The sequence below is a fragment of the Chaetura pelagica genome, unplaced genomic scaffold (genome assembly GCF_000747805.2).
Source record: "Chaetura pelagica isolate M959 unplaced genomic scaffold, ChaPel_1.0 scaffold368, whole genome shotgun sequence".
Taxonomy (NCBI): domain Eukaryota; kingdom Metazoa; phylum Chordata; class Aves; order Apodiformes; family Apodidae; genus Chaetura; species Chaetura pelagica.
In genome coordinates, this window is record NW_009954099.1 from 369,419 (window position 1) to 388,245 (window position 18,827).

General features: G+C 44.7%; 1 protein-coding gene across 1 annotated transcript in view; it reads right to left on the reverse strand.

Annotated features, from left to right (window-relative positions):
• Positions 1–446: 446 nt before the first annotated feature.
• The window catches only part of TMCO1 (transmembrane and coiled-coil domains 1), an 18,511-nt gene continuing 130 nt past the window's right edge, over positions 447–18,827 (reverse strand). Inside the window, exons 2-8 of the mRNA XM_010002341.1 lie at positions 18,094–18,117; positions 17,415–17,504; positions 13,958–14,017; positions 10,379–10,425; positions 9,701–9,768; positions 6,079–6,223; positions 447–812 (exon numbers count right to left, since the gene is read on the reverse strand). Coding sequence (XP_010000643.1) covers positions 714–812; positions 6,079–6,223; positions 9,701–9,768; positions 10,379–10,425; positions 13,958–14,017; positions 17,415–17,504; positions 18,094–18,117 — 533 coding nt within the window. The 3' untranslated portion in view covers positions 447–713. The remainder of the gene's footprint in view (positions 813–6,078; positions 6,224–9,700; positions 9,769–10,378; positions 10,426–13,957; positions 14,018–17,414; positions 17,505–18,093; positions 18,118–18,827) is intronic.

Sequence of the window (18,827 nt, forward strand, 5' to 3'; positions counted from 1 at the left end):
CCTTGGATGTGCAAACGCTTCCCGCCCCAAGTGCCACCGTGTGGCAGGTTTGCCGAGGGCAGAGCTGCTGACAGAGCCCTCCCAGAGCTGCCAGGGTGCGGTTTGCCATCAGGAGGGATCAGATCTAGCCGTGCTGGTGGGATCCGACACCCGCGCGCTGCGACCTCCCCGGGCAGGATGGCCCAGGTGGCATCTCCAGCCACCTGAGCCCACGGGAAACCTGGAAGTTCTGCAAAGGGAAGGTAAACACACCAACCTGCCCTGCTCCACAAGACTGCAGCCAGAGTGTCTAAGGCAAGAGTCACTTCTCAGCACGACTGCTCTCAATTTTCCAAGTCACCTCCTCTCACTCCCCAAGTTGATTTCCATGTCACAGACTAAATCAACTGCACTAGATCAAGGTATTTCTTACTTGTCCTACAGCACAATCAAGAGACATCTAAATCAACATGCCCATGCCATTTATTTCTCAGAAACACCAGAGGAAAAAAAAAAAAAAAAAAAGGTCAAGTTATCTTCTGAGAACTTCCTTGGTTTGATGAGCAAACAGCCACTGGTGGAATACTCTGTATGGAAGATGTTTCCAAGTTCATGGTCAATACTGCATAGGCTGGTTTTGGACACATGAAGCCTGGTGCAGAATCCCATCCAGACACCTCCCAAAGGCAGTCCTGTGCACTGGCCAGACCTCCTGTGAAGGCTGTATCTGTGCTTTAGGAGAACTTCCCTGCCTGAGGTGGTGGGCCAAGGAAGCCTCCTGCTTGCTTGGTGGCAGCCCGGGAAGGAGCAAGACCCAGCATCTTCTGGATGTTCTGCAAAAACAAGAATAGAAGAGCAGGGTATTGTCAGACTGTGACAAGGGAGACACTAAAAGAGGTAGAAATCCCAACTCTGCTTACAACTTTCCCACTGGTTTCAACAGATTCAGGTTCTCACCCACACAGCCTTACCAGTCTAGCTGCTCTACACTGGACCTCTATCTCCATACATTCCAAAAAGCTCAGCACAGAGCCAACCAGCCCTCCACACTGGCTACAGTAAGAGCTGGGACCCTCTTTCCCCACCTCCACAAGAGCCTCCTCATCATCAGGCCCTGGAACAGGCTGCCCAGGGAAGTGGAGGCACCACCCCTTGAGCAATTTGAACGGCATGTAGATGTGGTGCTGAGGGACATGGTGGCCTTGGTAGTGCTGGGTTAATGGTTGGACTCAATGATCTTAAAGGGCTTTTCCAACCAAAACTATTCCATTACTAAATCCAGATTTTGGCTGAGGGCTCTTTTCCTCCTCCAGCCACACCACACACAGCCAGCAGGCAGATACCTCCTTAACATATTTGCACACAAGTTGGTTAAAAAGCAACCCAGGACAGTTTTCTTTGCCATTTAACTGCAGTGCACAGAGAAGCAGGTTCCTAACAGCTGCTGCCAGGTGGAACCAAAGCAGCCCTCATTCTTCACACACTCCTGTTGACAGCAGCCATCAGAGCCTGAGGGTCTGTAAGCTGGTGAGGAAGGCTCTCCTAACGCAGACAGAATTTGGGTCAGCAACATGGCAACAAGAGTGTGTGCCAAGTTCAAGTCAGGAGCTTAGGCACAGAATTAACATGAATGCTAGTGATGCAGATAGAACAATGGTTTGGTGGAGATGTGCAATATAACAGGACATATGTAGCAAAACCCCAACACTGTCTACTGAGATGACCTCATCTGCATCTGAGCAGGGTGTTTTAGTAGACAACAACAAACAAGTTAAGAATTAAGTAGCAGAGCCAGGCATCAGCTAGAAACTCACAGCAGAATGTTTAGAAGTGAGATGTTTTTCTTGATCCTTGTGACATTTCCTTTTAAATTTGACAACAGTGCAACTACAAAGAACTACCAGCCAGTTCTTTCAGTTCATCCTTCCCTGTAAATAACTACAGATCAAGGTGCTGCTCATGCAGTGCTGATGAAACAACTCATGTGAGGGAACGAAGAAAACAACTGTGATCTCCTCATGTCACCAGCTATTGAGGCAACAGAAGAAGGAAGGAGGTTTCTCTTCAAATCTGAGCACCCTCTCAAAAGAACTGTCAGGATAGGTCTGAAAGCAAGGTCAGAGAGATCTTTCATTTTCTGATCATGGAATTAAAACAAATTTGAAAAAAAATAAAGGCAGACAGAGCTTCGTAATTCCACAGTAGCTAAATGTTAAAAAAAAAAAATTAGGAATCATTCTAGGTGGAGACTTTGAAAAGGAAGGTTGCAGCCTTCATACACAAGCATGAAAGTAAAGAAGGGGTACACCTGGAATGGAATTGTATCAGGTTTAGTCCTATGTAAATCAGCCACTTATTCCTTAGTCAGGAGAGGGACCAAAAGGAGAAAACAAAGGCAGCTGAGGGGCAGACTGGGCAACACCAGAGGGTGCTGCAGAGTCAGCAGCAGGCAGGACCGAGATCCCACCAGCTTTGTACTGGCTCACCCGTGGAGCAGAGGAGAGATCCTAGCAGAGCACCCACGGACGGAAACCCTGTTGCTAAAGTTTACTCCATCTGCTTGAACACTTGCAAGAGGAAGACAAATGGCAGCTTATCTGTCATCCAGCATTATCCTTCCATAGGAGTCCTCTCCTTACTGTGGAAGGCTGCTACCCTCCTGTGCTAGCTGAAAAACAAGTTCTGCTGGACAGCGATCCTGAAGTTTAAACAGCTGGAAACACCAGGGCTGGGGTGAGGACCAGCAGAAACCTGTCCTGTTTGATGTGCACCAGGTTGAACAAGGAAGCCTGCACAGTCTCCTTCCAACACAGACAAGACCTGCTTCAGGAGCAGGGAGGGAATACTCAAGACTTCAGGATGGAAACTCCTCATCTGAGCTATTCTGTATGCTCATCATGTAACTTCAGGAAAGACAGAAGCTTCTTCTGCTTTTATCTTCAAAGCAGAAAAGACCTCAAAGACAAGGCAGCAAGCAGCTCCCTGCCCTGAGATCAGGCCATGTGGGAAAGCACACTCCTGGCAGTAGAGATAACTGCTGGCTCCCTTTCCCACTGGGACCAGGTTTCAGAGAGAAGCAGCCTATCTACAGCTCAGGCATGTGAAAAGGAAATGAAGACCAGCAACTGCCTGAGGAAGAGCAGCTTATTCCTCTCCACAAAGAGCACAGGTGAAGGCTGGGAGCTCAGCAACAGGAGGGGGGACAGAGGATGTAACCCTGACATTATACCTCCCGCCCAGCCCAGCCACAAACTTTCCCAGATGAAACCCAACAGCTCAAGGACCCTTGGAAGGCCTCTCCCAGCAACCGTCCTCTCTCCAAACAGGAAGGCAAGAGGAACTAGGGGACAGGATTTACGTGCCAGGGAGAGCTGGGAACAGCGCAAAGGAAGTTACTCACAGCGAGTTGACTATTTTGGGAGATACTGGCCAGGTCACAGGCAGCAAGCTTCCCAGTCAGTGTCTGGAGAGTTTATCATCCCCACATGCCTGAGGACCACATGAAGAGACTGCCTGATGCTCCTGCTGCCTATGACATTTTAATCACCGTCCAGTTAACCTCCTCACCCTCATGTACTCCCCTGCATTTCCCTCCAGGTTGCTGATTTTCACACACGCTAGAGCTCCGTTACTTCTGAACTCCACAGGGACACCTCTCTTCCAGCCTTTGATCCTTTCACAGGCAGCTCCATGGTTTAAGGGAAGGCTGAGAAATGTACAGTCTCCTCAGTTTGTCCACAACCTGTTCCCTGTTTTTTGGTACATCTCCACTCCTTCTCCTCTTGTGTTAGCAGCATCAAGCCAGACATTAACTCCCACTAACTCCCATTGGTCCTCCTCCCTGGGGCTAACAGATATTTAGAAGCTGACCTGGTAAGATTTCCCCTTCTGCACACAAACACCAAGGATCATACAGCTTTCACCTCCAAGGTCATTGATAACACCAAAAGTAAATCCTCAGCACCATTCTAAGCCCTTTATTACTTTCTTCTCCTCTTCTCCAGCCTCTCACAGCACTTTAAAGTCCTCTTCTCAATGTTGTTATCACTTAAGTTCTTTCAAATAGTAACAAAGCCAAGAGCAGGATGCCAGCAATCAGCTTCAGTTCCCAGCTTCTGGTCTCTGCCCTTCACTCCACGTAGCCAGAAGGAAGAAGCTGAGCTGCCTAACAGCTGGAGAAAGCAGGTATAGCTGACCACTCACCACCATCACATAGACAAGCTGTGAAGACTGCAATCTAGCACCACCGAGCAAAACTACCCTTCTCTAAAGCAATCAAGTAACATCCATCCTCCAAAGGGCCATCAGCATGAACTCTCAAACACAAGGGCAATTTTTTTTTCCCCAAAATTTCTCTTGAAAGCCCAACCCACTGCAAACAGCTCTGCATTCTGCCCAGAACCAGACTGGACCATCAATCAGTTCATAACATCTACTGATGTTGCAATAGGGAAGATCAGGACATTCCTGGGACTAGAACTAACCACAGGAATTACATTTTCAGACAAAAAAATCCATGGGGGATTTTTCAGCAAGGGAGTTCCCTGATCAACCCAATGGGTGCACAAAAAGTCTTCCTGATGTTGCTACGTGGCTTCATATAATAATCTGCAACATCAGAAAGAAGGGACTTCCCATGCAACAGGTAACACAGCAGTTCCAGACAAGTCTGCCTGAAGGAACTGCATCAGACCACAGCACCTTAGGAATTCAAGAAGGTGCTACCAAGAGCTAAAAAGGTCTCTTTTCTTTCAAAGCAGCAAACACTGCTCCAGCTACTGGGAAGTGAAACAAGATTTGTCTTGCAGCAAAGAGAATGAGGAAGCCCCTGGCCTTTGGTACTTTGAAGCTGCCCTCGCTTGGAGTGAGGGGTGGGCCAGATGACCTCCAGGTGACTCTTTCAACATAAATTATTCTACAATTCATTATCTGCTCTCACATAGGACCAGACACAGATCCATTTCAGCCCAAGCACTCAATGCAGAGGGCTATGGAGAATTCAACTCACGAGGATGCACTTTGTGACTGAAGGAACTCTCTGTTAAGCTGTCCCATGAAGCCCATCCAAACTCCTGACAGCAGCAGGCATAACACACCACTTCCCTTTAAGGCTTTCTAAGTCCCTTGGCACTCCCTGAGGAAAAGCAACAAGTCAGCCAAGGAGAAAAGGGGCAAGAATTCAGGAAGTGCATCAAAGAAAAAGGAAATATAAATACAGAAGATCAGATAATTTTCTGCTAGTTGCACCAGCATTCATCCAGCCCCTAGAGTCTATTAACCTATCCTCAGCTCTCTCTGGGGAGATTTGACAAAGTAGACTTCTGGTTGCACTGAGAAGGCCCACTTGACCTCACCAGCCATTTTGCCACTTAAGCTGCTAGTGAATCTTCCTCAACAGGCACTTCCTTCATCCTCCCTGATGCATTTCTTTTCAAAAGATGGGACTAACCAGCTTTGCTTGGGAGCCCTGTGTAGCCTACTCTTGGCTTATCATGCCAGACCCCTTTCTCTTTCACAGCTCCTAACAGTGGGAGAGACTCGACAGGTGAAAGTTCTTAAGAGTTTGAAGAAAAAAAAAAAAATATATATATATATAATCAGGCAGTCAGCAAAAACCCCAGAAGAACAAGCTTAACTCTTTCCTCAGTTTTCTAGCTGATTTAGGGACTGATTGAAGCTTTATAGAACCTCAAGCCACAAGGGAAATTTTCCCTGGTGATGCCACATTTCTCTTTTCTCATATTACTGCAAAAGTCATGATTGCTAAAAATTAGTACTTTGATTGGATTCTGATGGAGACAATCTGTCAGTATGGAAATCCACAAAGTTTTCCAACACACACACACAAGGAAGGAACTGCCAACTCTGTCCTAGTGCAGGTCTCCTGTCAAGTCTTCCACACCAGTTCAGGATAGCAGCTGTTTTTATGATCCCAACCTAGAATTGCTTTGAACATGAAGCATAGGAATGAAGAGAAAAAACCCCACAAACACATGAAAGATCATACGTGTGAAACTGGACTGCAGTAGTAGATTCCTCTTTATGGATGGGGATGTGCTTTCCCTGCTCCAGGCATGGAGAAGACAGCAGTGTACTCACCTGCCTGATTGACATTGTGCAGAGGATGTAGAGGAAGATGAAGGAGCAGTCAGTGTAATCCTCACCCAGAAGGTTGCGGTGGGAGAGACCCTGAATGTAGGAGAGGGGGATAAACGGAAGCTTTGCCACCACTCGGCCATCAAATCTGGAAAAAGAGAGCACTGGATCACAACTGGGGACAGCAGAGGAGTCTTTGGCTACAGAAAGAACCAGTGAGCACCCTGAACATGCCATCAGAGCAGGTAATACCATACAGAAGGCTAGAAAGCCATGCTGCGTTCTCCAGCCCATCTCTACATACACTACACCAAGGAGACTAAACACATTCCCTCCCACCCCCCTCCTCACAAAACCCTCCACATGGGAAGCAGCCTTCCCTCAGGAACAGTTTTGCTGTAGCCAGAGCCAAAGTGTTTCACAGTGGTTTAAGTGATCAGCTGGACAAGCTGTTGGATCATAAAATCTTGGTTACTGTTTTGCAGGTTACTGGTGCATTTTATTTAAAAATCAAATTTAGCAGATAACTTGCAAGAACACAGTCAGCACTAGAATAAAAAGATGGAAGACGATAATCCTGCTGTATTGCAGATAGTGCAAGTAGATGGACTCCCTGCTTTAAGCAAAAGAGCATTTTCAAAGGAGAGCATTAAACATTAATGTTTAATTAACATTAAACAGCACCTTTTCCTTTCCTAGAGCAGCTACACCTCCCAGCACAAGAAGGATGCATAAGACAACCCCCAACAGAATGTTTTTCAATACCAACAATCTCCCTGCATTAGCTCTGAAGACTAAGGCAGTACAGAGGCAGGATGATACCACATATTCCAAGCAGCCTGTCCTGCTCCTGGAACTCCTCCAGGTCCACATTCCAGGGCATCAGGCAGAGTGTGAATTCTGGCCAGTTTGCAAAGATTTCACCCAACCCAGACAGTCGATCCAACCTTTTGAAGTCAGTGTGTACGATGCCTCATCAGCATGTATATATTTGGATGTTATTTTCTCTGCATGTGCTGATTTTCTAACAGGTGTTTCTTGTTTCAAGAGATCCTAAATGAGCATTCTTTCCTGTGGAGATGCTTTCACACAGCTACAGCTCAAACACACGCCAACTTTGTTTACATCTCACAGGCAGTTTGGCAAAAGTGCTAAGAACGGATGTTTATCTCCCTGTAACATCCCCCAGTGGCTTAAAATGCTGCATTATTCCTAAAGCTTAAAATTCTGCGTTATTCCAGCTGTGAGAGTGACAAGTACTTCAGCAGTAACACCCCAAGGTACCTGTTTTTAATTCCACCAGGTTTTCACAGCTATCATGAAGGGCTACTGAACTGCACAACTCCTGGAGCAAAACAGGGAATTGATTGCACTATAAAGTTTCTGGCAAGAGAGAAAAATTGAGACACACAGAAGCCAATTCCTCTCCCAGGAGAAATCCCATCTGCTCAGAGGCCACCACCACTACACATTTCACTGCCTTAGTGTCCCTTTTAAGCCACAACAGGCATTCAGCTGCTCATCTTCAGCACAGCAATCTGCTCTTTGGATTTAGAGCAGCCTTCTTGACACTCACATATCCTTCCAGCATGGTCTAAGCCGCTGCCCCATTTCTAATGACACTCTAAGGAGAAGAGCCAGTCATCACAGTCATTTCCATTTTGGCTAAGCTGGCACTTGGCAAAGGTGAGGTGCCCAGCCACAGAGCAGCACTGTCTGCATAGTACTTGTCCAAAGAGCAGCACATCATGCTTACTCCTATGTAATTACTGCTCCTTTCTTCCCTCAGAGCAATGAACTCATTCAAGAACAGGAAGGGCTCCTGAGGCAGGCAGCTGCTCTTTATGCTATCTCAGGAGAATGACAGTAGGTGACATCAAACCATTCTATCAGCTTCAGACACTGCAGGTACAGCCCACCAAAGATGCTACCTACATACAAATGCACTAGCTACCTTGTACTGAGACCAGGAGCAAAAACTTGGCCATCTATCTCCAAAGATCATAGAGCCAAATCTTTAGATTTTAATTCCATAGTCTCAGCTATTTTCAATAAACTTATTTCAGTCAATTTTTGTGGTCTCTGGATACTCCTGCTCTTCATGTGCATGTTCCCTCTAAAGAAAGAGGCAGTTAAAGGAAAGCTATGTCCAAAAGTTTCTCTGTGGCTAGTAAAATGGTCTTTGCAGGCAGGACTCCTCAAAAGAAGAGCCAGACAAATAAATCTGGTGGTCTTAAAGGAGAAGAAACCCATGAACTCATTTTTTTAGGTTAAGATCCGTGGAACAAGGAGCCACACAAGAGTTAACCAACATTTAACCAAACTATAATTTAACTAAATTCCTAAAGCTCTTAATGAACTTACAGTCCTGTAACACTTGCCAGCCATAGCATAGTCTGAACTGCCACTTCCTGCCCTAGGAAAGTGGACAGAGTAGGGTGGGTTTGTTGGGTTTTTTTACTTTGTTTTTCAGTTTGTTTCAGGGGCAGCAGAAGTGGTGTTTGTATTGCAAGCACTTGAAGGCCTCAGGTGCAGCTCTATAAATGTCCCCACAGACCCTATGATGCTTGGCACATGACTCACAATGCATCTCAGGGCTGCAGTGAAATGAGACACCAATGACTCAAAATTGTACCCAAATTTTAAAGTCCTTTAGTGTTGTGTTCCTCTGCTCATTTTCATAGCATTCCAGAGAAGGCTTGATGCTGAAGTCTGACTAAGCTGAAAAGTAGTTCACACAGTGGCACTTCTGTTATTATGTTACCTCCTGTTTGCAATTTATCCACCCACAGATCTACAGTAAAATAACAACTGGCTGTATCCTGGGGACTGCCAGCACAGAGGCCAAAGGTTTTGGTGCCCAAGAACGTAAATTAGTGTTTGCAGGACAAATATATTGCCCACATACTAAGCAGCCTCCAAAGGTTATACTAATCATGTCATCCTCAGATTTAAAAGCCAAAAGAAAGTTCACATTTCGAGATCAATTTTTAGAAGTCAAGCAGTCTTTGAGTTCTGCATTTCTGAAACAAAGCTGTCTATGACCCTAAAAAAAACAGTTTGGGTTGGTTTTTTTGTTGTGTTTTTGGTTTGTTTGGTTTTTTTTTTAAACCAGACCTATCCCAGGCTATTTTGACAGCAAAGAAAGATTACAGCCCATGCCTGGACCTGTTGGTATCTTGATTCTGATCAGTGTAAGAAGAGCAACAACAAACTCTGCAATTACAGCTCATTTCTAAGAGCCAGGGAGCTTACCCAATTTTGCTTGCAAGAGCATTCTTTGGTCACATCATTACAGCAAAGCCAAAGAAGCTGAAGGCTGTAGCTGCTTGCCTGCCCTAACAAAGATGTTCCCAAGCAACAAGGATGTTAGAGTTGTGTCTAGATGAAATGCAACTTGTGCAATTTAATTGCCTTCAGCATGCAGTGTTCCCTCTTGAACAGAGCACACATGTGGTGGCCAAACAACTGCATCTTCACATGAAATATTGATCTATTTTTTTGTACAGGTTAGTTATGGTTCTTGGAGGGACTCTGTCACTGTGGCACTGCAGGTGAGAGAGGGGAGGTAGAGACTATAATCACCATGAAAATTTAAGAAAACACACAGAAAGTTGATACTTACATGGAGTTAAACATTCCCATCAAGGCAGTGAAACAGAAGCCAATGGCAAACATGGATTTCATCCGAACCTGCAAGCAGAAAGATAATCAAAACAACAGGCCTACATTGAAGGATTATGGGCTCACACCCTTAAGAACAGACTTTGTACAGTATCACTGGAATCTAGAAGGGAAAAGAGATGTCCCAGAAGGCCAGAGGGATTGCAAAAGTGACCAGGGAACTCCCAAAGAGGAGTCTAGTCAACAGCTGGGTGCAAAGGCAGCCACAGAATGGACCCACTGATGTGAGGAGCTGCTTCGGGGGGGGGGGAGGGGGGGGAAAAGTGCTCAAGAATCGTCCTGTTACCTTCTACAGGTTGTTTTTAATCCTTCAGCCTACACAGCTATTCAGCAGGGGATCATTATGTAGACAGAACTTACAAGAGGAAGGCAGATAAATGCACTCTACTTTAAAAACATCATGGAGGCTTATAAAGATGAAAAAAGCTAAGGCAGGGCATGAGATGAGGCAGTAACTGCTGGAGAACTCTCTGGCTCATATAAAAATCTGCAGTTATTAGAGATATTCCAGAAGGACATGTCAGGAGGAAAAGCCACTATTTTTGCCAGTTGAACAGCTTTTCTATTGAAAAACTGACTGAAACCTTCAGCAGTCTAGAACTGGCTTTAATTTTCTTACCATTGACAAGTCTCTGTTGTTATTCTTGAGTTTCTCTTCTTGTCTCTCTGGGAAGAAAAACATCAACAGTTATAATCAGTTATACCAACCTAGAAACCAGAGTGTTTTCATTTCCAGGAAGACTTAACCTTCTTAGCTCTCCAAACAAGTAACACTTCCAAAACCAACTCCAGCTCTCTATGCCAGACAGAATAAAGTGAAAAACTGTAGATAGCCAACTGCTTCTCCATCACAGTGACATGCAGCAAAGCAGGCACAAAAGAGGAGGAGGCTAAAATCACACGTTCAGCACTTTGGAAAGAAATGCACAGAATGTCAAATTTGCTAACTCAACCAACTGACACAGTAGCATGAGCAACGTTGCGAGAAAACAAAGACAGTGCCTCTATATCACACTTCTGAAAGAGAGCGGTTTCAATTCGCTGCACACCAGGCTCCCTGTTTTAAATTTATTATATAAGGATTTCATTTTGGAAGTGCCAGAAGGGACTCTGAAACCACTCACAGAGCAGGGAGCTGCACCTCAGCAAGGTTAACACCCTGCTGGTCTTCATAATGAATTGTGGACCTTTGTCACAACTAAAGGACTCTCCAAAGAGGAAAGATGTTTTCTACATAAATTTCAGCAACTTGTGTATTACTATGGTTTACAGAGAATACTTCAAAATACTGCTTTGGAAATTTAGTCTGTCCATAAGTCATCACAAACTTCAAAGATGTCCAATTTTCCAGGAGGGCATTTTCCATGGCCCTTTTTGGAGGGCTGCTCTGGCCTTGAGCATTATCCACCACCTGTCACCTTTCTCGTCCCACATCCCCATCGTCCCTTGTCCACTGTGCTTCTCTCAGACTGTAGATCCAGAGGGGCAGCCTCAGGGTTTGAAACCAACATCTAGTGAACTAAGGATGTGGACAATGAAGGAATATCAAAAGAACAGTGTGAGCAAAGGAAATGAGGAACAGAAGGACTGTCCAGGACTATCCAGCATGGGAGTTGCCCAGTGGATCCTTGCTGAAGTTTCAGTGCAAGAGGCTCATGGCACAGAAGCTCAACACTTCTCTTCCAAGGCCCTGCTAAATACAGGGACTTGCAATAAGTGTTATGAGAAGCACCAGCAAGACCCCTATCTGATTTCTTAGAATCCTCATTGCTATTTTCAACTACTCCCAACTCCTCTGGCAGGAACTTTCCAGACACCTGCTTCCTGACCCAGGTGGAGAGTTTTGTTCTAGGACATTTCAGCAACCACAGGCGAGTTCTTCAGGAATCACATTTGGCACAAATAGTTGTTTTTTCCCCTCTGCTACATAACTAACCATCTATTTAGACAGGCTAAAGGTTACATAGAGATACAGAATAAAGCCCTGGTCCCTCAATATACCTGACCAGTTTCTCACCTATTTTTACAGCCTCAAATGGGCTCTGGATGTCCTACCTAACATAAAAGGTTTGTTCCTGCCCACACATAAGCAGCACTTAAGTACTTTGCTATACAGTCCAATAGAGAATAGAGAAAGAGTTCTGGGTCAACAAGCAGCACCCTGGAATCCAAAATCATCTTGTTCTGCTTTTCGGAACAGAAACCACAAGGATCCAGGGATACAGCATTAATCTTATTTGCCAGCACTGGGGTTTCTTTTGTTTTCTTTTGGTGTGTTTTTTTGGTGCAATTTTGTTTTGCTGACTACCCAGCACTCATCTGGACTGCTGGGAATATCACTGTTTTTTCTTCTAGGGCCAGAAGGACACAAAAGGCAGTAGCAAACACACTCCTTAAGCCAAAATGACAGGAGGCTGCACCATGATGTGAAAGGTGTGCTGTCTGAGCAGTGTGAAAGGTCATTTAGACACAACCTGACTCATTCACTTTATACTTAATAAAAAGTTTGACAAGTAGGAAGCTCCAAATTAAGCCTTCCCATTCAACTTTCCCCCTACCTCTTTGTGCACACACAATGCATCTCTTACAGAGCCAAATAATCACTCCTCCCCACATCTCCTGCCTTATTCTGTGCACAAAACAGATGGCAACTGGGGCAGGTCTATACCATGGCTGGACTTATCTGTAAAGCCTCACCTCATTATTTTATTACTTAACCTGAATGGTAGAAACTTCAGCACAAGTTCAAGTTGCTGTTAAAACCATTCTACATCTTGCAGAATGATTTCACACCCAGTAAGTCACTGGGATCAAAGATTTTAAAAGCAGTTAATGCAAGGCATTTTCTTGACATTTAGGGCCCAGTTTTTTAGAAACACTGAGGATTCAGCTGAAATTCAGCCTGAAAACAAATGAGACACTGAAGTTATGCAGCACTTGCAAGAAAAAATAAAAATAAGTCAGTCTTGGTATCTTAGGCTTGGCCAGCAAGCACCACAGCAAACAAAATCAGTGGTCATTTCCTAAGTTCTTTTCTTAGTCCCTTTGTGCTTTGTTTTTCATTTGCAAAACAAGATTATTTCAGCATATAAAAAAACACAACAAACTGATCAAGCATCTGAATTCCTCAGATTCTATTGTTTATTAGTTTAATCCAAGCACAAGCAAAATATTCTCTGCTAAGAACATAGCTTGGATGGTGCCCTGCAAGAAAAAGTCATTGCCACACATTCAAAAGCAACCATATGAAACAACAGCACCTAATGTTAGAAAGTTGCCTTATCCACCAAGTAGTATGTTATCCCCTGCAGGGGTTATTCAAGATTAAGAACTGAAAATGCACAAGAGGAAGAGTTTTGGCTCCTGTCCCTTCTGGAGTCTAACGATAACAGGTTTTTATACCTAGGAAGAACTGTTTGAAGATATTTTTATCATTATTCCAAAGCTTTGTACAGATCAAATGACTAATCCAGCTACCTGGCGTTACAGAGGAATGAGGAAACCAACTCCCAGGAGCTCTCAGAAGTGTTCCTGCCATGGTATCTGTAATAATTAAACTGCACTTTGCTGCACGTTTTAGAGTCCTGCAGATAACAGGACTTTCCAAAGCACATGTCCATTAAACATCTGCCACGTTGCTCTTGCACAGCTCAGAGTTACCTCCACCCAGAAGGACTTTAGCTTATTGACAATGAAAAAGAACAAAAAAACCTCAATACTTAAAATTGAGCAAAACTAATTTAATCAACTGTAACTACAATCAACTTTAATCAACTCTAAGAGTGCTTCTATTTATTTCAAACCCCTTCAGATCTGAAGTGTTCAAATAAGAAAGAAAAAAAAACAAAGAGAAAGATTTAAAAAATCACCATCATGTAGTCACAAAGCTATTTTAAGCTGAACGTGCAGCGCAGCAAAGAGCTTTGACAACAGAAGTTAACAACAGTCACGGCTACAAAGGCACAAAGCAGAGAGAAAGGCAACCAGTTCTACTAGAAGTGCTGCTCCTCTCAGTGATGCTGCTCTTCTCTGCTTTTTACTAAAATCATTGAGAGGTCAGATACCTCCTGCCTTGGGAAAGCAGGGCAAAAGTACTCACATTCCAGTCATCAAGACAAGAATCAGCTCTAGTACCACTTCTATAAGTTTACCCACCTTCCCTCATGCTTGGGGCATCATGCTCCCCTCCCAGTCTTACCTATTTTCTTCTTCTGCTGTCGACCTGCTGATTCAGTTATTGTTTCTTTCTTCTTTTCCACTGCCAAGTGAAAAGCAAGATATTCCATCATTTCTGCACAGGGATACCAGCACCCCTTTTCCACATACCAAACAAAACAGGTTATTCCTTCAGAGAACAGGGGCACAAAAGGAAGCTGGGTATAACTAAGAACATATTCAGAATCAAGAAGTTACAAACCACCAAAGGTTACACCATTTTGGTAACCACCAAAGTTACAAGCACCCATTGAACATTTATTAAATTAAAAAAAACCAAAACACATCCAAACCCTGGATGAGATATAGGAATACTAAAAGGGTTAACTTCAAACTGTCAAGAGCCCATTACACTGTTAATTGAGCAGTCTAGGGACAGTTTTGGCTCAAATGACCCTTGCTGATTTGTCATTAGTACTAGACAGTACTTTTGATTCAGCAAGTGCAATGAAAAGAGCTTTGTGGCCAGCTCTGCTCCCAATTATCTGCAGTGGGAAGCAGAATACAGGAAAGCCTGTGTTCTCACACATCCCTTCTTCACAGACAAGCATTCTCAGGGGAAATGCTGCCCAAGCAGTCAGCCACAGCCTCTCTGTTCTTCAATTAATTAGTACTGAAAATTCTCCAGTATCTTAAAGTAGCAGCCTAAGCTCAAAGTTACTAGCCCTCCAAATCAGACACACTTACCAAGCATCTGCAAACAACTGCCAAGGCAGAGATAAAAAAAGCTGACATAAAGCCAGCACAGTGAACTTGTAACACAGTAAATGGGCTGTTCATCTAAACACACTCTTCCTCTGACAGCAAAAAGCTCTTCCAGGAAGTAAGAGACATTGTCATTTAAGACCTGTAACAAGAGGACTACAAGAGGTGAGGATGATGAAGCATGGCTAAGGTCTAAGAGATAGCAGCCTCTTTTCATTCTGTGTTATCTGGACCATACCTACTCTAGCAATGAATAGGCTCGGCTCCTTGTTTAGTTAGCTGACGAGCCAGCTTAGAGCTCTGAGCTTTAGGATTCTTCTTCCCTGTGAAGAACAAGCTGAGCACAAATCTAGCCCTAATTTCAAACCATGGGTAAAACTGAGAGAGCCAGCCTCTAAAGTCAGACAAGGATTTGAAGTGTTGGCTTCTGAAATGCCTGTGATACGATAGTTGGTCACACCTGCAAAGAAAACCACACTAGCCCAGACAAGACAGCTGGGTATGTTTTCCTCTGTGGTGATGTAGTAACACAATTGTTGTTCCAAAGAACCAGCAGATCTCTCGTAGGCAGGCTAGCACAAGGGAAAAACAGGGAAGTCTGATCAAAGGGAATGCTGGGAAGAGGTGCCAGATGACACAACCCACCCAGTGCTCACATCATGCTCTCTCCATAACCTTCCTTATGCTAAATCCAGCTGAAGCATCCTGATCAGTCCATGCCAACCCTAGTCCTCAGAACCCCACAGCCCCCAACTCTAAATTGGAGAACTTTTCAGGCCTACTTACTGCTCACAGCCCTAACACAAGGGCTCCTCCAGAGCCCAGCTTCACTCCAGACAGTGCTGTTGAGCCTCATGCCAACCTAACATACTCCACAGCTCCACTTCCCTTCTGGTTCCAGCCCAACAAGTAACAGCCAGGCAGCCTCACAAGCCTGTCCCTGGGAACACACACAATGACACAGCAGCAGTTCTAAGAGCTGGCCTTCAGCCTTGCAAATTTACCATGACATTTACCCCAGAACACTCACTGCCACCTCTGCAGCAGCCTCAGACAATTCTGCAGGATGAAACTCAGTAACAATGTCTACTCAAGCAACACTACTTGGCCCACTTGTTTTTGCAAATGCTTAGGATTGCTAGGGCTCCCGTGGGAGAGCTTAAAGGTCTCAAATGTGTTTTTTCCTGTTTCAGATGTGTTAGACAACAGTGAAAGGTGTGGCTCAAGTGGTCCACTTTGCAAGTTGTCTGTAAACCAGCAGGTCAGCCAGCTATCCTTATCACAGGAGGGGGAAAAAAAAAGCAAAGCTGGATTTCTAGTGACTCCTAATGCAGTTGTACTTTTTGTGGTTGTTGTTAGGGGTGGGGAAATCAAACAATGTTAGAAACTAATTGAGATGCATGAACCTCACATCTTCCCCTTCACAGACTATAGCCTAGATACCAGGAGGGCTATAAAAACAAACAGCATTAAACTCTTACAGCAATCATTAAGCCCCAGAGAGTAAGCCCTGCTAACTGCTTTCCGAGTTCCACAGCACAAACACACCAGGACATTAACTCCAAGTTTTCAGCTGTTTCAACTACTGCTCCAGCTTGATCTTCCAGGGCTAATTCTACCCTCCACATTTCTGACAGCCAAGTGAGATTAAAATGAGGCAGGCAGAGCTGCAATCCCCATCTGATACTGCCCTGATGACAAAAGCCCCTAATTGAGGAGCTGTGACACAAGCATGACTATCCTTCAGCCCTTCAGTTTATTTTGCCCAGGGGAAGGCTGAATAAGCTAGACTGGAAAGAGAATGCTTGGATCATGCTGGTCTGCCATGCACTAAGAGCACTGACATGGTGGTGAAATGTTTGTAAGGTAAAACCAGCTCAGGTTTGGCCTCAATTGTTGTGTAATGTCTCTTACTGCTGCAACTTGTGTAGGGAGCATGCAGCTGAGTTTGAATTCTTCCCTCTGCTCCCTGGCTTCTAATACAGACAGGTCCATTGAAACACTCCATGCTCAGACCCTCCTGCTCACCATTCCTCTTAATATCTGATGTTTATCTTCCAGCTGCTCAACTTGAGCTCCCTTTTCCCTTCCTCCTACATCCTGTGGTCAGCCTCTCTCAGGTCTCCTCTCTATGGAAATAACCTGAGACATTTTTCCTAATCAATTGTATTTGTTCCCAGTTCACACTAATATAATTTATTTTTATATCAGCTGGTAGTTCAGACCTTTCTGCCATGACTTTATCTTTACTCATCCCCCTCATTAATCACCAGTTTCACTCTTCATGTATAATGTTACTCATTATTCAACCCTAGTTCTTTCTTACTACTGATCTCAAATTCTTGAAAAGCAGAAAATGCATCTTCACACTTATTTCAGGCACTTAAAAGAATCTAAAGACAGGCTACTCGTGTTAAGAAAACAAAAAATATGTCAGTACTGATCTCTTACTCCCTCCTGTCCTTCATCAGGAGGTGATTCAGACAATTCAACATGTCTTGGTACAAACCTCCCTTTCAGCAAAAGCCAAGAATTATGGACAGAAATAAAGCCCTCTAGTATGGATTTGCATAACTTGTAAAATTAGGCTCCTAGGAAATCCAAGAAAGTTCTCTGCTGCAGCATAAGGGGCAGCAGGAATTTCTCAGAGGGCAGACTATTGAATTGGACATCTGCTGAGGGAGGGTGTAACAGGAGCAGCAAGACAGGTTCTCTAATGTCTGAAAAGGACTTACATTTCTTGCTCTGCTTCTCCACTTCAGCCTTTAACCTCTTGTACTTGTCTGTTCGATACACCAGCACCCAAGTTATACCTGAAACAAACACTCAGCAATTAACTATGGAAGTAAAGCACTCTTGTAGTAACAGAGATAAAAGTTAGCAAATATGTAGGCAATGAAATACAAGCCATACCTGTATACAAAACATTGTAACACAGCAAAGTTACCACCAGAAAGTTGTATCATCAAGTTCCTTCAATTTCTCTTCCCAAGTCCCATGTAGTGGCAATAAAATAAACACCTTCAGAAGTTGTGTGTGATCTCACTGAGCTGTTTTGTTGGACCCATTCAGGTCCTTCATGCTCCTGTTTACCAGCTGTTGCTCACCTTCAAACCAGGAGCTGATTCAGGCAATCAGCATCTTGGTGTTCTGCCTTTTCACAGCACCTGATGAAGGCCTGAGGAATAATTCCCACTTCTACCAGGACTTCTCCATTAGTAACACATTTTGAAAAGGCAAATAGATACATCAGGTTAGAAGAGAGCTTCAGAGGTTCCCCAGTCTAACTCTTTGCACTCAAACATCATCAAAACAAGTTGTGCTGCAAGTGCAGAACCAGTGGTTTATGAGAAGCTTAATCTGAGCTCCCACACAAAGCTTTTGACATTTTTATTTTGGCTTTGGTTTGACAACAGGACTGTGCTACTGAGACCCAGGGACCACCAGCTGCATAGGAGGGAACGGTGTAGATGCTTTTGAGGTCAACACACTTTGTGCTGTGAAAGGCAGGGGGTGTGGACACCATCCAACCCCACATCCAGTGCAGCAGGGCATTGGATCATATTCCACCTGGGACTCTGTCTGCCCTTGAATGCTCAAAGACAGTACCTTGCAGCTCTTGTAGGAAGATGATTAGAGGATAAAGCTCCTTATCAGGAAGAGGGAGCAAGCTCCAACTTTGACTACTCCAAAAGGTATCTTATCCAACGGTCTTTAAAAAGCTGCATCTATTTCAACACCCTATCATTAAAAAAAAAGAAGCCTTTCCAAGCAACCATCATTGCAAGTCCAGGCGATTTCTCCACATCCTTCCCACGGGAGCTACAGGAAAACACCAGCGTCCTCTTCCAGTCACACCGCTCTCCCATTCCCCCACCGCCTTCCCTCTCCCAGACCACACCACGCCAATTCCCATCACCTGGAACGCCCACGTCACGTCTCCAAGCGCTGGGCCTCCGGTGACCCTGAGGAACTGACTGTTTCTCACTCCCAAGGCTCCGCTTTCCCCCCACGTTCCCTCCAGCTCCGTCCCCACTTCCCCAGTCACCCCCGCCATTTAACCCGCTCCCTCCCAGCGCTCAGCACCAGGCCCCTGCCAGCCCGCAGCCGCTCCGGGCCCTCCCGCCGCCTCCTGCCACCAGCCCCAC